Source organism: Eretmochelys imbricata, chromosome 11 (assembly GCF_965152235.1).
Source record: "Eretmochelys imbricata isolate rEreImb1 chromosome 11, rEreImb1.hap1, whole genome shotgun sequence".
NCBI classification, from domain to species: Eukaryota; Metazoa; Chordata; order Testudines; family Cheloniidae; genus Eretmochelys; species Eretmochelys imbricata.
The window spans coordinates 69,363,989-69,384,992 of NC_135582.1; the positions used below are offsets into that span (position 1 = coordinate 69,363,989).

The 21,004-nt window shown below is 41.5% G+C and overlaps 1 protein-coding gene across 1 annotated transcript in view; it reads right to left on the reverse strand.

The window, feature by feature from the left end:
* Positions 1-7,999: 7,999 nt before the first annotated feature.
* Positions 8,000-21,004, reverse strand: part of RBM44 (RNA binding motif protein 44) — a 45,349-nt gene continuing 32,344 nt past the window's right edge. The window contains exons 10-15 of the mRNA XM_077830024.1: positions 16,755-16,840; positions 16,583-16,656; positions 15,779-16,175; positions 14,784-14,929; positions 14,495-14,639; positions 8,000-9,149 (exon numbers count right to left, since the gene is read on the reverse strand). Of these exons, the coding sequence (XP_077686150.1) occupies positions 14,504-14,639; positions 14,784-14,929; positions 15,779-16,175; positions 16,583-16,656; positions 16,755-16,840 (839 nt within the window). The 3' untranslated portion in view covers positions 8,000-9,149; positions 14,495-14,503. The remainder of the gene's footprint in view (positions 9,150-14,494; positions 14,640-14,783; positions 14,930-15,778; positions 16,176-16,582; positions 16,657-16,754; positions 16,841-21,004) is intronic.

Consider the following 21,004-nt stretch of genomic DNA (forward strand, 5'->3'; position numbering starts at 1 on the left):
TGTCTTTTTCATTTTTGTGAAAAATCAATTTAAAAAAATCACAAAATGTAGCATAGCTCCTCCAGCTGTTAAAGGCTGATGGTGCATTGGAGTTTTCCACCACTGATAGACCATTTAAAATTGTAATTTAACATTTATAGTCCTCTTAAGGAAGAGCCCTTGTGGTAATGTTTAAACAAAGACCACCTTTTTAACAAAAAGGTAGGCAACCCATTGTCACTAAATTATATTCACATATAGTGGCTTTAATATCGGATACTTTCCTTGATTCAATTGAAATGTGTCTTATCTGGCATCAAGTGAAAACTGTAACTGTACTTGAGGGTAGGTGACATAAGAACAGCCATACCGGGTCAGACCACAAGTCCATCTAGCCCAGTATCCTGTCTTCTGACCGTGGCCAATGCCAGGTGCCCCAGAGGGAATTAACAGAACAGGTAATCAAGTGATCCATCATCTGTCACCCATTCCCAGCTTCTAGTAAAACACAGGCTAAGGACACCAGCCCTGCCTATTCTGGCTAATAGCCATTGATGGTCCTATCCTCCATGAACTTATCTAGTTCTTTTTTGAACCCTGATATAGCCTTGGCCTTCACAACATCCTTTGACAAGGAGTTCCACAGGTTGTGTGTTATGTGAAGAAATACTTCCTTTTGTTTGTTTTAAACCTGTTGCCTATTAATCCCCTAGTTTTTGTCTTATGAGTAAATAACACTTCCTTATTTACTTTCTCCACACCAGTCATGATTTTATAGATCTCTATCATATCCACCCTTACTCACCTCTTTTCCAAGGTGAAAACTCCCAGTCTTACTAATCTCTCCTCAGATGGAAGCTGTTCCATACCCCTAATCATTTTTGTTGCCCTTTTCTGAACCTTTTCCAATTCCAATCTCTCTTTTGAGATGGAGCAGCCAGGTCTGCACACAGTATTCAAGATGTGGGTGTACCATGGATTTATAGAGCTACAGTATATTTTCTGTCTTATCTACCCCTTTCCTAAAGATTCCCAACACTGTTAGCTTTTTTGACTGCCGCTGCACATTGTCTGTTTTCTGAGAATTATCCGCAATGACCCCATCGTTTTATATGTATAGTTGGGATTGTTTTCCAATGTGCATTGCTTTGCATTTATCAGTTTCATCTGCCATTTTGTTGCCCTGTCACCCAATTTTGTGAGTTCTCTTTGTAACTCTTCACAGTCTGCTTTGAACTTAACTATGTTGAGTAGTTTTGTATGATCTGAAAAATTTGCCACCTCATTGTTTACCCCTTTTTCCAGATCACTGATCATCATTGGTCCCAGTACAGACCCCTAGGGTACATCATAATTTACCTTTCTCCATTCTGAAAACTAACCCTTTATTCCTACCCATTGTTTCCTATCTTTTAACCAGTTACTGGTCCATGAGAGGGCCTTCCTTCTTATCCCATGAGAGCTTACCTTGCTAAAGAGCCTTTGGTGACACTGAATATAGCCCACAAAAATAGCACATTCATAGTTTCACTCATTTAGGAAAAAGAAAAGTTAGACACTTGGAAAGATCTTCAAAGTATTTTGGGCAACAAAATCCTTTGCTTTGCTGCCATCTGTTGTAATATGAGGAAACCTGCTAGCTTGGAACCAGTAAATAAAGTCACACAACACTCAACCGTACGGCAGTCATTTTTGAGGTTTCTGAGAGTAGTTAGTGCTCAACCTTATAGAGAAGTCCCACCACCACAGATTGTTAGGGGTCACTTATTGAATAACTATGGGGGGGTCTATAATCCAGTTGAAGTCAGAATCTTTTCATTGACTGCAGCAGCCTCTGGATCAGACTCTTACACCTAGAAGGGATCCAGAACCTATACCCCATTGCAGGCCAAAGTGCTCTACCTCAACCGGACAGAACTGCTCCATCTTTGAGGCTGGGTTGCCCAACCTATGGCCCAGGCCGTACATGGCCCGCGAGAGCATATCATAGGGCTTGCTGCCTGCTTTAACACAATATACTAACGGCTGACTCATTAGCATTGTGTCATCATGTTTACATCAATTTAGTTGACAAAAGTGTGTAAACAGACAATACTGTACCTAGACACCACCTCTCTAAATGCATACAAAACAAGATGGACTTAAATATAAATCAATACAGGTGACTTTAAATCTTATTAAAATATGTAGAATGCGTTTGGCCCACACAAGGTTGTGCTTAGGTTTATGTGGACCTCCTGTTTAATGTTGGGTCCCACTGCCTTAGGCTTAAGGAAGGATGGCAGCCATTAGGGACAGACATCAAAAAAGAGCAGAGGAAAGAAGAAAAAAATATTGGTGGCCAGTTGAAATGCTAAGGAAGGCAGGCTTCACTCAGATAAAAAAGCCTCTTTTCTTTTCATTAGGGCAACTGCAGTTCCTTAAGTCTTTAGATAGGACTCTGATAAAATACTCCTTCAGTACTAAAACTTACCCTAGATATTGAATGGGATTATACATAAATCCTAACCTCTTGAAGTTAGTGTACTTTTGGATAAAGGACTATAAAAGATGTTACAATTGATTAAATTATTACCTTGAATCTATTACCTCCTGCAAAGTTAAGTGGCTTCACTTGCATAATATACTTAAGCTCATCCTTATCTGGAAATACTTGTTTTTTAAAATAAGGTGATTAGTGGTACACTACTAATGAGTTAACAAGGCTCAATCCACAGCAGGCTCACTAGTAATTAAAGGTATGCAAGAGTCGGGGGGGGGGGAGGGAGTAATCTTGAGCTCAGTGCCTTTCTTCAAGTACACCACAAATTACTCCTATTGACTTTTGGTGTAGCTCTGCCCTAAGAAATGACTGTGTAAAAATAGCAAACATCCGATATATCCTGTACACTTTTAGTCATACCTGCGTTTAGTATGTAACCATATGCATTTTTACTCCTATGAGCCCTGCAGATCCAACACAGCTACATAACAGAGCTGGACTATGTCCCAGAATTATCAACTAAAATCCAATTACAGGATCAAATCCTGCCCTCAGTGGGGTTGCATTGACAAGTGTAACAGGAAGGTCAGCATTTGAAGTCAATGGTGTAACAGGATTTGTCTGCAGAATTTTCATTAATAGTGTGAGCAGGAAACAACAGCTTTAAGGCATGAATTTCATATTCAGGCTTGAATTTGCAATGCTGGCTGCTATAAATAAAACACCTCAATACCAGCTATTGGCTTACCTTCAGTAGATAAGATACACTTTCAACTGAGCAGAGGTTTAAATTGGAAGTGAGGGGTTTATCTGAATTGAGAAGAGCAATACACCAATGTGATTTTTTGAAGGGAAAGATAACAGAAGCTTTCATCAAATCTGTGTGAACTACCATAATGGAATATAGTTCTAACATTTTTATAAAACAGTCAAGTTTAAACAAATGTTCTAAGTTATGCACCAGCAACTCAGAATTCTAATTATTATACAGTTTTAGACCCCTTAAAGAGCTTTCTATCATTACTTTATGGGTGTCCTTATTAGCCAAGCAAGGAGCACTTAATACAACCTGCAGAGCTAATTTACAGTGGATTTTTCAGCATTGATAAACAGATTTCTTTTACTAATTAAAATACAATCTGCTCTGGCTTCTGTATGTTCCATATTAAGATGTGCATGTAAACTTAGGCCACACTATGGAGATTTCATTTTCAGGAAAGAACTTTAGATTTTTTTACATAACATTGACAACTTATTAAACATCCAGTACACTAAAGCTGTGGATGCTTAAAAAGCTATTTCCATGCCTAAATCTAAGGGGCACTGAAGAACCACAGTAATGCGTGCCTTAGTAATACCTGAAATAGAAATGGCATTCCAATATTAAAGAAATCCTGTTTCACTGAAATATGATCTTTTTACTTATATTACCTAGAAATATCAGCTATGGAACACTTGAGCCAACTGCTGGAGAAGAACAAAACTGCAGGGAGGTAATCAATGGACCATTTAAGGCTGAGCTCTATGTATACACAGCACATAGAAAGGAAGTGATTAGAGCAGGGGTGGGCAAACTTTTTGGCCTGAGGGCCAAATCTGGGAGGGGAAATTGCATGCAGGGCTGGGGCAAGGGGTTGGGGTGCAGGAGGGAGTGTGGGACGGGGTGAGGTGTGCAGAAAGGGGCTTAGGCAAGGGGTTGGAGTAGAGGAGGGGTGCAGGGTATACGAGGGGGCTCAGGGAAGGTGGTTGGGGTACAGGAGGGGGTCCAGGAAGAGGCTCAGAACAGCAGTGCAGGGAGGAGGATCAGGGCAGGGGGTTGGGGTGCAGGAGGGTGAATGCAGCAGGGGGCTCAGGGCAGGGGCTGGAGTGCAGACAGGGGCCTCTGGGCAGGGGGTTGGAGTGTGGGGTGCAGGAGGGACTTGGGGTGCCGGCTCTAGCCTGGCACCACTTTCCTGGAGCAGCTCCAAGGTGGCAGCGGTGCCCACACAGGTTCCCTGCCTGCCCTGGTCCCGCACCACTCCCAGAAGCAGCTGGCACCACATCCCTGCTGCCCTCGCCTGTGGGTACCTCCCCCCACAGCTCCCATTGGCCGGGAATGGGGAACCACAGCCAATGGGAGCTGCAGGGGGAGGTACCCACAGGCAAGGGCAGCATGCAGAGCCCTCTGCCCCTCCCTCCCCCAGGAGCCACAGGGACCTGGTGCCAGCCGCTTCTGGGAGCGGTCTGGGGCCCGCACACCACAAGGGTGGCAATCCCGCAGGCCGGATCCAAAGCCTTGATGGGTTGGATCCGGTCCACGAGCCATAGTTTGCTCACCCCTGGATTAGAGCATTAGCCTAGAACTTGGGAGACCGGAGTTCAACGCCCTGCACTGCCATAGATGTCCTGTGTGGCCTTGATCAAATTGCTTAGTCTTTCTGTGCTTTAGTTCCTGCATCTGTAAAATGGGGATAAATAGTATTTCCCTACCTTATAAGTATATTAAATATAAATAAATATATTATAAATAAATAAATATATAAATATATTATAAATAAATAAATATATAAATAAATATATTAAAAATTGTGAGATGTTCTGGGAGCCATATAAGGACTTTAGTATAAAAACTATATAAACAAATTAAATGAAGAATTGTTTATTTGTTTTGGGAATAAGAAGAAATTATATGATCTTTACAATGTATTATTTTGCATCTCACTGCAGTCCATACATTGTGTATGGATCAAATTATCCACCACCACCATGTGCACTCCCATAGAAATTCATGAAGTTGCACCAGGTGTGAGAACAACATTTTACTCTGAACTATAGTAAAGTTTGATTTAGAAAAATCTTAAGTGACATAATCATCATGACATAATTCATCATTAAAAGGCTAGTTTAAAAAAACCCCAAATAGGTAGTTTTTGTAAGAAACAATAAATAAAGGCTTGACGGTATACCACTGAAACCGATGGAAATTTTGCCATTGACTTCAATGGGAGCTGGAACAAGCTCATGATAACAAGCAAAGAGTAAAGGTTTCGAACATTCAGAGACCACCAGATCTACAGTGAAATGAGACAAAAAAATTATTACCACTTAGTAACTGAAATACTGAAAGAGAACAAGAATTGGTACTTGTATCTTTACATCGTTATACTTGTGAAAAAAAAGCAGGGCAATAGCCACAATTTAGGCATAAAATCAAACTATTTTTGAATATTTGAACTAAACAAGGCTGCAGTGCAAAAATAAAACCAAAATGTCCCCAAATACATCTATAAAACAGTTTTCAAAATTGCACTTGAGTGTAAAGAGGCCTGTGAATCATCCAAATTAGTATCTGGGTTTGGTGTGAAGAGAATTTGATGTTGGTGAAAGATGCCAGATGGACAACACTCAGCAGTAACAGAGCAGACTCAACAAACTTGTACACACTGCACAAGCAATGTGCCTCAACCATGACCTGGTGGGAGTATCTCCATGGGTAAGAGAATACTGTAGTTCTATTTCCATAGCATTTGTAATCAATAGCAACCATGGAGAGACTATCAATTGCAAGCAGGCTTTTGGATGTGGACACTTGGAAATGAAGTAAGATGGTCATTTGTGGACCACTGAAAATGGTTATCAGATTGTAACAACTTTTGTTCACTACTGACCTTGGTGGAGTCAAAAAAGAAAGGTGGTGAAGAGTTCCATTCCATTACCCAAGTGTGACAAAGCCACTCGGTACTGAGGATGAGAAAGCCCATAAGCAAGAATTATTCAAGAGTTAACAGGAAACATACTAATTTTATTTTTTTTAAAGGCTGAAAAGAATATTAAGTCCCAAAGTAAAACTTGAAAAGGAAACTAGCTGCAAAGTACTCACTTGAGGCCTGATTTCCACCTTCCTTCTGCCCTTATGTAACAAGCAGAAATCTGGGTACTCTTACCAAAGGGGTGTGTTTATTATTTTGCATGTTCAAGTCAGTAAACTACCTAGTAGACACCATTTTAGATCATATGAGGGAGATTTTGTGATTGCTATTCATACTCTTATACAATTCCCCTTATTTATATCTAGTGGTAGAGTGTAAATCTGTTGGCTTGTTTGTTCTAGTGGTTTGGGGGGGGGGGGGGAGGGTTGTTTGTTTTTTTGTGGTGTTAGTCTTGGCAGCTCCTTATTTCTTCCTGGTCAGGGAGAGGTAAGATAAAAAATTGTTTTACCTGATTAACAAAAACAAAAAAGAAAACCTCACCACCAAAAAACCCAATACCCCTATTGGAGGGAACCTAGCACAGAAATTGGAGGAATTAGAAAAGTTATAATCACTGATCTGGGAATCTGTATTTATATATTTAGACTTTGTACACATACACTTCAGTACACAGACATTTAGAACACGTTATCCTAGTTCTATTGAAACCATTCTGCTAATACTCTTTTGTCCAGTTTTGGAAACTACATAAACAAAGATAAGCCGCTAGGAGGTCTACATTTATTTTTTAAATACTCTGAATATTCCTTTTTCCTTGCTTACCGTTTATTTTATAATTTCATCTTTCTTCAATCAAATGGGAACTGCAAGCATTATGGCAAAATTTCAATCCATTTAAAAATCCCTGTAGCTTCACTGAGTACATTTTTGTACTCTGCTAAAATGCCGTTTGTGACTCTCCACACTAATGTAATATAGCATTTCATGTAAAGCTGGCCATAAAATGGAAATATCTTGTGTTTTTGAAAAAAATTCAAAATGTCAAAGCAAAATTTTTCATGGGAAGGGAAATTCTGTTTCAGTAGAAACAAAGTGGATTTTTTTAAGCTTCCTGCCGGGAATACTCTTGTCAATTTCACTTCCAACCCTGCTGCCAGACTGGCCTGGGTCTTCAGCCTTCTCCCTATACCCCCACAGCTATGGTAAGGCAGAGAGCCTGTGTGCTCAGCCTCCCCACCTCTCCCCGGCAACAGGAGCTACACATGGGGATCTCAAACTTTTGTACTGGTGACCCCTTTCACATAGCAAGCCTCTGAGTGCGACCCCCCTTTATAAATTAAAAACACTTTTTAATTTGACACCATTATAAATGCTGGAGACAAAGAAGGGTTTGGGGTGGAGGCTGACAGCTCGCGACCCTCCATGTAATAATCTCACAACCCCCTGAGGGGTCCCAACCCCCAGTTTGAGAACCCCTGAGATAGACAGTCCTGCTGCTCAGCCTCCTGGCCAACAACCCCCTCCTCCTCCCCAGCTTCCAATGCAGGAAGATAGCCAAGCATGTGCCTAACTCTGGGACTACTCACATGCTTAACATAAGGCATGTGCTGAAGTACCTTGCTGAATCAGGGTCTAAGTTCACCTATTTTTGTTTACAAATGCTTAACTATTCTACTGTTAAATAATGAAATAGAGCTGGTCAGAAACTTTTAGTCACACTTCCTCCCTCGTGGCCCCCCGCCCCCCAAAATGCCATTTTCATTGAAATCATAACATTTTGAAAAATGTTGATTTTTACAAACATTTTTGTCAAATTGTTTTATTAAAACACAAACAGGAGGAACTCTGATCTAGACAAGATCATGTTTCAATTAGTTCTAAGTAACAGATGCCTTTGATTTTAAAAATAAAATGAAAATAGTTTTCAACTATTACATTATGTACTAATACTTCTGACATGTTATGAAATAATATAAAACATATAAATGAAAAGATCCATAAAATAAAATTTGAAACAAATTTCACAATACTGAAACAGAAATTTTTTGGAAATTCTATTTTGTGTGAAATTCTAAAATGCTGAAATTTTCCCTGAAATGGAAATTGAGTTTTAACAACTTTATAATGAACTGCCACGTTCTTTATGCAGCACTTCAAAAACTGGAAGTTGGCCTGACACGTTTATACTGTGCTACGTTTACAATACAAAAACCTCGGTGTAATTTTTCTATTGCACTACATCTTTAATCTATGAAAAATTTAAAACAACCTTAAAATTAAGAAATAAGGATCAAAGGCAACATTTGAGAACATTTTTTAAAGTCTAAATACAAGTTTGTGAAACCAAAGTCTACAACTGATATTTATATCACGTTCTCCTGCAAAACAAACACTGGTAACTTGCTGAATGGAAGACCCTGTGATGTAACATTTGTTTCACACTACAGTGTTACATATAATATGCTGCAAAATATGTTTAGATGTTACATCAGCTTCCAGGACTGACTTTAAGATACTCAAAAGGTATTTCCTCAGTGGATGTTCATCCACAGGAAACTTGAAAGCATACACTGGAATATCTATAAACAAACTTTAACAAGAGCAAACTTTTCTTAAAGTTATTTTTAACCTTTTTCTCATTAACATGCTCTAATAGGATTACAGTTTTTACACAGATGTTAACTTTTTCCCATTGGAGACTAATGACTTGGTTGCTTCAGAGCCTCAGAGGCAGAAGGCTGTTTTCATTTTATCCAGCTCCCTCACAGTGAAAGTCAAAATCTTGCTACAGATTGTTGACTGCCTGTCACGAGTGGAACAAAAAATTACAAAGGAAAGTTTGTAAAAAAATCTATTTTGAGAATGCTCATCCACTTGAACACAACACATTTCAGAGCTTTCAAATACTATAAATGTTTCGTAAATAAAACTAATATTTAAAAAACAAGCACTTTCCCACACTGGTTCTCTTGGTCTTTTCTGCATCCATGCTTGCAATGCTGTGAAAATAATAGTTTAAGAATTAGACATTCTGTAGAAACATTAGGACATTTATCATCTTTAATTTTATTTAGATTTAAAGTAATAAAGACACCTATCCATGACTCTAGGCACCCTAACCACACAATAAATAAAATCCCAGAAGCTTTAAAGTAACTATTTCAAGAGGAATTCAACCAGCCAAACACTGATTGAGTTCTTTCCAGCCCTGTATTGCAATAGGAAGCATACTATTAGCCCTCTCCAAAAACCCTATCAAACAGATTTCTAAATATATTAAGCATTGCTTTCTTTATCTACATGCAATCAACTTAAAGCACAGTTCTCATAATTCAAATAACTTCCTGAAAGCAAAGATCAGGATGAGCAAATTGCCAATACTCTGGCCATGCTCCCTTTGCTGCTACTTACGGCCAGATGAGTTATTCCAAAGCTGCAAAACATGTATACTTAACTGCCTATTATATACAGTGGACCCAAACAGAAAATACAGTCTCAGATCTCCCTCAGCATCTACTCTTCTAGCCCTTGAGCCATTTAGTGTGGGTAGAAGCGTGGGAGACGCTGCCAACAGAAAGGAAATAAGAAATTTTCCGTTCTGCAGCCCTGCATCTCCCACAATTCTTGGTGTCTGGGAAGTAGCGAGCAGTGAACAGATGTAGGGAGAGTTAAGGATAAGGTCAGAGGAATAGAAAAATAGTATCCATTCCTATTTACCTTTCCTCAAAGTGCAAAATCATTTCCGGGATACTGCTTTAAGTACCTTCCTGCAACAGGATGCCAAGGCTGAGGACAGGAAGTCCACTTCGTAGTGTTTGATAAAGGTAGTAGCATTTGATCAGGTAGCCACCTTACAAATTTCCAGTATGAATGCACTAGTTCTTTCTTCCCATGAGGTCATGAGGGATCACTTGTAGTGTACCATGACCCCTGCTGGAGCCACACTATCCGATGCTTTGTACACTTCCATTCTGCAATGCATAGTCTAATACTCTAGTGAGAGAGAAGTTGGATGCTCTGAGTTCTTGGCATTTCATGCAGAAAGATACAAGTAGGACACCCCATTCTCTTCATAGACCCTGTACATTTGATGTGGATTTTCAGGGCCTTTCTAACATCTAAGATGTGCCAAATTTCCTTGATGGGATACTGCTACCTTGGTCAAAATGAAGGGAGAATCACCCCTTGGGAGACAGCCCCGGAGCACCCACAGAATCAGCACCTATGGTACAGAGAGAGGAGTATGCTTTCAAATTCGATGCTCTTCTAAAAGAAAAGTGTCCTGATAACTCTAGAGGAAAGGCCCAAGGATACTAGCTCTTCACTTTCAATAGCCAGGCTGTTAGATGCAACCAGTTTGGGTCCAGATGAAGAAGACGACCTTGTGAGAGGATGCTGTATCTCTTTGGGAGCTGCAATGGCGATCCTAATTTCAGTGCTATTAGGTCTCCTCAGACAAGGAGAAGTATCAGTATCACTGTCACCTGCTCCAGTTCTATTTTTTGGATCAACTTCCAACATTAAGGGTGGAAACTCAGAGGAGACTTTGCTACTATCTGTGCGATAGAGCATCTGTTCCCACGTTGATCTCCTTGGTGAAGTATCTTGGTCTCTTGGTGTTCATGTGGTTTGCAAACAGGTCACATGAATGCAGGCTGAATGATTCAATGATCAACTCAATGGCTTCCTGATTCAGGCATGATTTAGAGTTGTTCACCTTGTGCCTGCTGAGCCACTCCACCCCTTCTGGTTCAGGTCTCCCTTTGTGTGAACTGCCCTGATGGCGAAGAATTTTCTGCCCACTTCAGGATTTCCATTGCTTTGGTGTGTAACTCTGGGATTCTTTTTCCTCCTTGGTTGCTCATACATGTGACTGTGATCACGTTGTTTGACTATCTAAGGATGTGGTTCCCCTCTAAACTGGGCTGTAATCTTCACAGCATAAGCATGACTGCTCTTAGTTCTAGAATGTCTATGTTGAGTCCTTTCTTCCAGGTGCCTTTAGCTGTTTATTCCCCAGCCCTTCAGGCTGGGATCAGTTGTGAGGAACAGGAAAGCAGCATGCTCTTACGGACGCTACCCTGGGGTCACCCCCATTTCAAGGAGTCTATCACCTGCACCAGAACCTTTATTTGATCCTTCATGCATTCCAGGCAGTGGTCCCATACTTTCAGGATGAAGGCCTGAAAGTGCCTGATGTGTGACTGTACCGATGGAGTGATCCATATGCACAAAACTAGGAGGTCTAACTGTTGAAAGCTAAGTGTTATGGTAGGGTTCTTGCCGCTCTCAAACAATACAAGACGGTCCTGAATCTTCTGGAACCCTTTTCAGACACGGGTATCCTTGCTATCAAGGTGTCTTTGTCCACTCTCAAGTGGGATATTTTGGTAGACAGAATTCAGGAGCTTTTTTCAATATTGACAGTAAAGCTGGGTGTGAGCAGGAGGTTTAAAGTCAAGGACATGGCTCTTTGTCCTGTTGTCAGGTATGGAGCTGTGATTAAGATATTGTCCAGCAAGGGGTACATGTGGTCCCCTGTGACAAGCCTGGCTATGACTGCAAAACCAGGATCTTTGTGAAGACCTAGGGGGCCCAAGACAGGCCAAATAGGGAGCATTATCATCTGATGCTCTTACCACCATATGCAAACTGTAGGAACCTGCAACAGCATGGTCTGATCAGCATGTGGAGGTATGCACTCACCAGATCCCCTGAAGTCAGAAGGTACCCCTGGAACAGGGATGACATTGTAGAGGTTAGGGTCTCCATCTGGAACATCTCTGTCTGAAGGCCAGTCTGCACTCTTTCTTAAATGCATGGTGTGGCATTGGGAGGGACTGTTCCGATTTTGCAGCACTGTCCGCCACTACTTTGTCTAGCTTCTCTCCAAAAAGCAGGACTCCCAGAAATCTGGAGAACAGCACCAATTTAGAGTGGCTATACACCTTCCAGGGACAGAACCATAGGTAGTACCTGGTCACTGAGTTGGAGGTCCTTGCTTTGGCTGAGAATCTCATCATAGCCATTGACGGGCCAGCAACGCTGCTGCTCAGGAAACTTTCTTCAGAACAGAGTCGAAGTGGGGGGATCTCCGCCCTTGAACTCTGAGATCTTCCAGCCAGGAGAAAGCTGCTCTCACAAAGCCAGCAGCCTCTAAGGGATGCCCGGTTGGAGGCTGAGGCGGCCTCAGTCTTTGAAAGTGGCCTCCATTTTTCTAACTGTGGGATACTAAGAATAGAATCACAGAACTGGGAGAGACCTTGAGAGGTCATCTAGTCCAGTCCCCTGCACTCAAGGCAGGACTAAGTATTATCTAGAATTCCCCTTCTGAGGGAATAATCATATCTTTTGCCAGAAACCCTAAAGGAGCATCAACTTTCTGTATCTCAGTAAGCTGGACCTTTGATTGCTGGATCCTTTAGAATCTAAGATCATTTTTGTTAGTATGTTTGCCCTTGCTTGACTTGTCTCATCCATCCCTGATTACTTCCCTGAAGGAGGAATGTAGGGGAATCGTGCCTCAAGGGAGCATTTCAAGAAGAGAAATTTGCTTTTAGGCTTACTCACAGGGTTCTGTTTGGGTTGAATCTGAACAGTGGATACAACCTTTTTGCACATGGCCTTGAATTTCTCAGAGGGAACAAACTTTTGCTGAGTCTTTTCCTAGTTTTGATCAGAGTCAGAGTCCAACAATTCACTATCATCTGTGGAAGAGGGGAGGAGGAGTCAGAGGGCTTCTATTTCCCAGATCTCTTATGCCTTTTTCTTTCCTTTTTGGTTTGCTTTTTTCACTTTTTTAGCTCTGTTAGCGTATGAGCTCTGTTGCACTTTGGTGAGGCCTTTTGCAGCTAGTCATGCTGAGGACCTGAAGTCCTCTGACAAGATTTCTTTTTGAGTCCTTGCCTGATGGGTCCCATTACCCCAGAGTGGGGAGGAAAAATGCTTCCAGAGCCCTGCTGGCCAAATGGGAGAGGGCCAGGGACGTTTGAGACCCACTTCTTTTCCCATGACGCTTAGGACACATTTTAGGACTTGGGGGATTTGTGACCCTGCAAGTCTACCCTCTGTTTTCCAGGGACCCCTTGGGATTTATCCCTAGTCAGCTGACTGGAGTCCTCATCCTTGGAGCCTCACCCTGCTCTGCTATAGACTCCTGGTCCAATTTCCCACATACACTGGAGTCACGGCTGCTCTGGTGGGTACGGGATTTTACATGCTTGTCTGACTCAGCCGTGGGACCCAACACAGTTAACAATGGAAGACTGGGCACAACTCACTGTCTGCCGATCCTGGGGCAGCTGTCTCACTGATGGAAAACTGTTTGGCAATCATTCAGTGCTTTTTAGGCTGCTCTGCCATAGCTAGAAGGTGCAGAGGAACCAGCAGGGAGGCACTGCAGTGAAGGCTCCGGAGTGGGAGCGTTCAAAAATCCAGCCAAAAACTAACAAGGCGGAGAAGAGAGGCTAGGAGAGAGATCACTGCTCACCACTGCCCCAAATTTTGATAACCCCCCCGCCCTTAGGCAGATGAGAAGACAGGAGCACTAAAACAGCCATCCACACTCCATTGCAGAAGGAGAAAAATTGGCCTTGAGTGGGAGCAGAGAAGCAGCAGCCAGACTGGCGGTTCCAAAAAGTTGATCTGCCTCTGTGAGCTGCAAAGTGAACAGAGCAGCCCAGTTGTCAAGAACCATGGGAGATGCAGGGCTGAAGAAAAAAGGATCAGAGTTCCTTAAAAAAAAGAAAAAAAAAAACCCAGAGAATCCCATCAGACAATCTCCCCGCCACCAAAGACCAAGGTTGGCAAATCACCCATCTAATCCTCATGTTTAACAGAACTTGGACTGTCAACTTTTAATACAAAACTGGGTCTAGTATATATTCTCTGGACTATCTATATAGATTTCTGTCAAAAGAACAAGCCATTAGATGTCACTTTTGTCTTGAAAATTTTCGTAAATGCAGCACCATCAATATGTACAGTAACGTTAATGGAGATTTAACCTTTCTATTGTGAAATCAGCAGAAATTCTGAAAGAATTTGAATAATATTCTCAAGTATGCTAAATTTTACACAGTGAGATTTATATCTGATAGAGTTAGCAATTTAACTTGGTAGACATTAAAAACTAAGTGATCATCACACAACTATTTCAAAAGAAGTTAATTCTTCTTTAGTGTCAATTCTTTCAGTGCACTCCTCACTGGCAATGAAGTTCATGTGTGTTACTCCAAGCACAAAGAGTTATTTACTATGCTATACATATAGCTATGTTATACAGCCATGCGAACGATACATTTTCTATTTCGAAGTATTTTTCTTTCTGCACTAGAATGCTCACCTGTTCATGCTACTTTTTCTCACATTTGGATGCAGATTTCCTCAGAACAAAGGAAGCCATTTCCACAATAGCATTAATAGACAAGCCACTTAGGAAACCTTTATTATTTGTTCTGACCTCCAGCAAAGCATCCACAATATTGTCGCTAAACAAATGAGACAGAAATAAGACTGTCTTTAACTGAGTGACATTATATAAACATGTTCTCACCGATTCCACATTTATCATTTCATTTGACTATCCTGAATATAAGATTCATAAATTGGGGAGAAAAACCAGATATTCTTACCTACTAGCCTTGGGATGTAGTTCTTTTAGTTTCTTCATCAATTTGGTAAAGCTGCTCAAGTTCAATGTGTTAGGAGGTATAAAGGTAGCAGATGGATTAGGAGAGAACTGAACAGGTTTTATCTGCAGAGGATTCTCTCTCATACTCTAGATGCAAATTAAAACAATTGAACATAGAATGTGTTAAGTATTGTATGGATTGCTTATCCTATTTTACAAAAGATTATCGCTTCTGTTATGTACCATTTTTCAAACTACTGGAGCAATTACAGATTTAGTTCAATAGTAAAATATTTATAGATATGTATATCAGGATCAAAACTGATCATGTTACAATGCAACTAACTACTGCATATATCCTAAAATTAAATATTCTTATTTTGGTTACCATTTTTATGTTTTTTTATGAGTAACCATGTTAAATTAGGCAAAATCTAGATTACCGGAGGAACAGTCATTTTCATATTAAATCGAAGTAGAATAAGTTTTCAGGGTTGTTTTTTTTTTTGTTTTTTTTTAATAATCACAACCGCAAAGCTTGTTATTGGATAAAGTCGGTGGATGAAGAAAATCTGAAAATGAATTCATCATATAATTTAGGATACAATTTAAACAGAAGTTTTTCCTCCCACTCTTCTGCCAAACACAAAAATCTTTCTTGTACCTTAATAAATCACAATCCATTTCACTTATACAAACTTATTAAAAGTGAAAACTTTTAAATCTAAAAGAAAAACCAAAATAAAACCATAGTTATTCCAGAGATGAAATGTAAAGGTACAGTTACTCAATGAGCTTACATCACTAAAAAAATAAAGGTGGAGATGTCAATATTAGGCAGGAGAAGATGGAGAGCTATATCCCGTCCACAATATGCCACAAATACTGATTTTTGAGCACTTTGCACAAGCCAACACTACTGCAAAATATGCTAAGTTCAAAGAAAGAATTAACTTTAAATACTCATCATAATCTGTCCCAGGAAGAATAATTTACCTGTTGATCAACTGAGAATAAAAGGTGTCCTGATTCATGTCTAAGTGGCTTTAAATCAGAGCTAAGCACTTCTGAAGAGGCCAGGACAGGGGCAGGCACTGTTGAAGGAACTGAGGGAGGGGCAAGCACTTTCAAAGAGGTTGAGGTGGTGGAAGGCACTTCCAAAGAGTCCGGGACAGAGCACGTAGTTCTGACTTGCATATTTTTTTCCAAATTATCAGTGGCTTGGTTTTCATAGTGAAGTGGTCTGGAAACCTTTTGAGAAGCTGGAAGTATATTTTCTCCTGCAGTTTTTACAAGACGAACATTTACTGCTTTTCCTTTTATTTCTTTCCCATTCATTTCTTCCACAGCCAATTTTGCTTTACTAGCTTTTTTAAAACTCAGAGATGCATATCTAAAATTTAAAAACGTGTGCAAGAACTGAGAAAAAAACCTTTAATATACAATTTAACCAGCATCCATATGTGGATGTACCAAATTCATTAATTACAAATGCTTCTGATTATGGTGCAACTCTCTACTTTAAAATGTTAGCTACAGCTTTTAACTGAACTACAATATTTTAATCCAGCAAGGACAATATTTTATAATTGGTATTTTCCAATAACATGTCAACTGTTCTGGAACTCAGACATTGCCAGTTTACATCTAAAATATAATCTGTAGAAAATGTATTGATTTAATTAAAATTCCACTGACCTTAAAGTAACTTACAGAGTAAAAAAACAACTTTCCTAAGCGCCACTTATTTTGTCAGTAACAAATGTAATACAAATAAAATTTACATTAATATTAATGTACCTGTAGTTACTAGAAAACTCACATATTGAAACCTCCAAAACCTGATACTTCTGGAAATGAGACCTTAGATCAACCTATAACAGATAGCATATTTAGGATGTAAAGTATAGCATGAAAGTAATTTACTAGATAAACAAGGTATTAATTATTATTTAAAGAAAGGCTGTTTTACCTCTGATACTGAAGGACTTAAGCCACCAACATGAATCAAATAATGCTTATTTGGCTCACTTTTTGTATTCTTCACCGTCTTTATTTCTGGTAGTATAGAAATATACAAGAAAAATATTAATGTGCTATTCCTTATTCAATTCAATCTACAATAAATTAATTGTAAAAAAAGCAGAAAATATGTAAAGGCAAACAGTATCACTAAAAAAACTGAAGTGACTGAATGGAAAAAATGTGTTTCATGATTAGGGCCCTACCAAATGCAGGGTCCATTTTGGTCAATTTCATGGTCATAGGATTTTAAAAATTGTAAATTTCATGATTTCATCTATTTCAATATGAAATTTCACAGTGTTGTAATTGTAGAGGTCCTGACCCGAGAAGGCGTTGTGGGGGTGTCACAAGGTTATTGTGGGGAGGCTGCGGTACTGCTACCCTTACTGCCCCACTGTTGCAGGTGGCAGCACTTCCTTCGGAGCTGGGCAGCTGGAGAGTTGTGGCTGCTGGCCAGGAGCTCAGCTCTGAAGACAGAGCCGCCGCCGCAGCAGCACAGAAGTAAGGACGGCCTGGTATGGTACTGCCACCCTTACTTCTGCGCTGCTGCCTGCAGAGTCGGACCCTCAGTCAGCAGCCACCACTCTCTGGCTGCAGCTGCCTAGCTCTGAAGGCCGCAGCGCAGAAGTAAGGGTGGCAATAACACAACCCCACTGCAAATCCCTTTTGTGTTAGGACCCCTAATTTGAGAAACGCTGGTCTTCCCAGTGAAATCTGTATAGGGTAAAAAGCACACAAAAGACTAGATTTCATGGTCCATGACGTGTTTTTCATGGTCGTGAATTTGGTAGAGCCCTATGCATGATACAACAGGAAAAAGGATGAAATTGCATTTGTTTTCTAACAGCTGCCTTAAAACACTACATAGAAAAATACATATTTAAGATTTTGTAAAGGAGAGCATGAAGACCCGAAACGTTTTTTCATGTACTTCTACAAAATCTGGTAAATTCATTCTCAAAACAGAGTACGGGTTTTAATTTGAAACTGGGTTTGTCTAACCAATTTCCTTAATTCTAACCAATAGGTTCCTTTCCAAGACTCAAAGTCCGAGCGAGTCACAAATTGGGATTCTAGTGATCCCCTCTTGCGCAGGAAAAGCTTAGAGCTCTGACGGCATAATGTCTTTTTAGAGGAGAAGCTTGTATCAAACACTGTCCAGGTATGCAATTAAGGGCTTCAAAGTTTTGATGTGCTTCAGCAACTATGCATAAGGTGTAGCTAGATCATAGAATCATAGAATATCAGGGTTGGAAGGGACCCCTGAAGGTCATCTAGTCCAACCCCCTGCTCGAAGCAGGACCAATTCCCAGTTAAATCATCCCAGCCAGGGCTTTGTCAAGCCTGACCTTAAAAACTTCCAAGGAAGGAGATTCCACCACCTCCCTAGGCAACGCATTCCAGTGTTTCACCACCCTCTTAGTGAAAAGGTTTTTCCTAATATCCAATCTAAACCTCCCCCACTGCAACTTGAGACCATTACTCCTCGTTCTGTCATCTGCTACCATTGAGAACAGTCTAGAGCCATCCTCTTTGGAACCCCCTTTCAGGTAGTTGAAAGCAGCTATCAAATCCCCCCTCATTCTTCTCTTCTGCAGGCTAAACAATCCCAGCTCCCTCAGCCTCTCCTCGTAAGTCATGTGTTCTAGACCCCTAATCATTTTTGTTGCCCTTCGCTGGACTCTCTCCAATTTATCCACATCCTTCTTGTAGTGTGGGGCCCAAAACTGGACACAGTACTCCAGATGAGGCCTCACCAATGTCGAATAGAGGGGGACAATCACGTCCCTCGATCTGCTCGCTATGCCCCTACTTATACATCCCAAAATGCCATTGGCCTTCTTGGCAACAAGGGCACACTGCTGACTCATATCCAGCTTCTCGTCCACTGTCACCCCTAGGTCCTTTTCCGCAGAACTGCTGCCTAGCCATTCGGGCCCTAGTCTGTAGCGGTGCATTGGATTCTTCCGTCCTAAGTGCAGGACCCTGCACTTATCCTTATTGAACCTCATCAGATTTCTTTTGGCCCAATCCTCCAATTTGTCTAGGTCCTTCTGTATCCTATCCCTCCCCTCCAGCGTATCTACCACTCCTCCCAGTTTAGTATCGTCCGCAAATTTGCGGAGAGTGCAATCCACACCATCCTCCAGATCATTTATGAAGATATTGAACAAAACCGGCCCCAGGACCGACCCCTGGGGCACTCCACTTGACACCGGCTGCCAACTAGACATGGAGCCATTGATCACTACCCGTTGAGCCCGACAATCTAGCCAGCTTTCTACCCACCTTATAGTGCATTCATCCAGCCCATACTTCCTTAACTTGCTGACAAGAATACTGTGGGAGATCGTGTCAAAAGCTTTCCTAAAATCAAGAAACAATACATCCACTGCTTTCCCTTCATCCACAGAACCAGTAATCTCATCATAAAAGGCGATTAGATTAGTCAGGCATGACCTTCCCTTGGTGAATCCATGCTGGCTGTTCCTGATCACTTTCCTCTCATGCAAGTACTTCAAGATTGATTCTTTGAGGACCTGCTCCATGATTTTTCCAGGGACTGAGGTGAGGCTGACTGGCCTGTAGTTCCCAGGATCCTCCTTCTTCCCTTTTTTAAAGATTGGCACTACATTAGCCTTTTTCCAGTCATCTGGGACTTCCCCGGTTCGCCACGAGTTTTCAAAGATAATGGCCAATGGCTCTGCAATCACAGCCGCCAATTCCTTCAGCACTCTCGGATGCAACTCGTCCGGCCCCATGGACTTGTGCACCTCCAGCTTTTCTAAATAGTCCCTAACCACCTCTATCTCCACAGAGGGCTGGCCATCTCTTCCCCATTTTGTGATGCCCAGCGCAGCAGTCTGGGAGCTGACCTTGTTAGTGAAAACAGAGGCAAAAAAAGCATTGAGTACATTAGCTTTTTCCACATCCTCTGTCACTAGGTTGCCTCCCTCATTCAGTAAGGGGCCCACACTTTCCTTGGCTTTCTTCTTGTTGCCAACATACCTGAAGAAACCCTTCTTGTTACTCTTGACATCTCTCGCTAGCTGCAGCTCCAGGTGCGATTTGGCCCTCCTGATTTCATTCCTACATGCCCGAGCAATATTTTTATACTCTTCCCTGGTCATATGTCCAACCTTCCACTTCTTGTAAGCTTCTTTTTTATGTTTAAGATCCGCTAGGATTTCACCGTTAAGCCAAGCTGGTCGCCTGCCATATTTACTATTCTTTCGACTCATTGGGATGGTTTGTCCCTGTAACCTCAACAGGGATTCCTTGAAATACAGCCAGCTCTCCTGGACTCCTTTCCCCTTCAAGTTAGTCCCCCAGGGGATCCTGGCCATCCGTTCCCTGAGGGAGTCGAAGTCTGCTTTCCTGAAGTCCAGGGTCCGTATCCTGCTGCTTACCTTTCTTCCCTGCGTCAGGATCCTGAACTCAACCAACTCATGGTCACTGCCTCCCAGATTCCCATCCACTTTTGCTTCCCCCACTAATTCTACCCGGTTTGTGAGCAGCAGGTCAAGAAAAGCGCCCCCCCTAGTTGGCTCCTCTAGCACTTGCACCAGGAAATTGTCCCCTATGCTTTCCAAAAACTTCCTGGATTGTCTATGCACCGCAGTATTGCTCTCCCAGCAGATATCAGGAAAATTAAAGTCACCCATGAGAATCAGGGCATGCGATCTAGTAGCTTCCGTGAGCTGCCGGAAGAAAGCCTCATCTACCTCATCCCCCTGGTCCGGATGTTCCGATGGTGTCAAAAATGCAGCTTTGAGACCCATACTGTTAAATCAGAGTGTCAATCATTTTTAGGGTTTGGAGGGGTTTGAGTGTTATGGATTAAAAAAATGGGTACTGGGAGCTGGCGTCATTAATGGGGTGAGATGAAAAGCTTATGCTGTTGATGGAATTTTGTGGCTTGTGAGACAGCTGTTACTGCTGAGTGGTAGGTGTGGGAGAGACTGGTGCTCTACAATAAAATGGGGAGAGGCACTCCTTCCACCTTCCCAGCACTCACCTGCACAACACTCATATTCTGGGCAGCGCCACATCAAGGGACTCTGATGTCAGTTCTAGAGTCCCTTAAATTGCTGATGGTCCTAGCCTGGAGCAGAGCCTCATGTGGGTAGGTATGACAAGAAGGGGAAGGGTGGCAGCAGCTACAGGGGGCAGGAGCAAGCTGATCTTTTCCTCCTC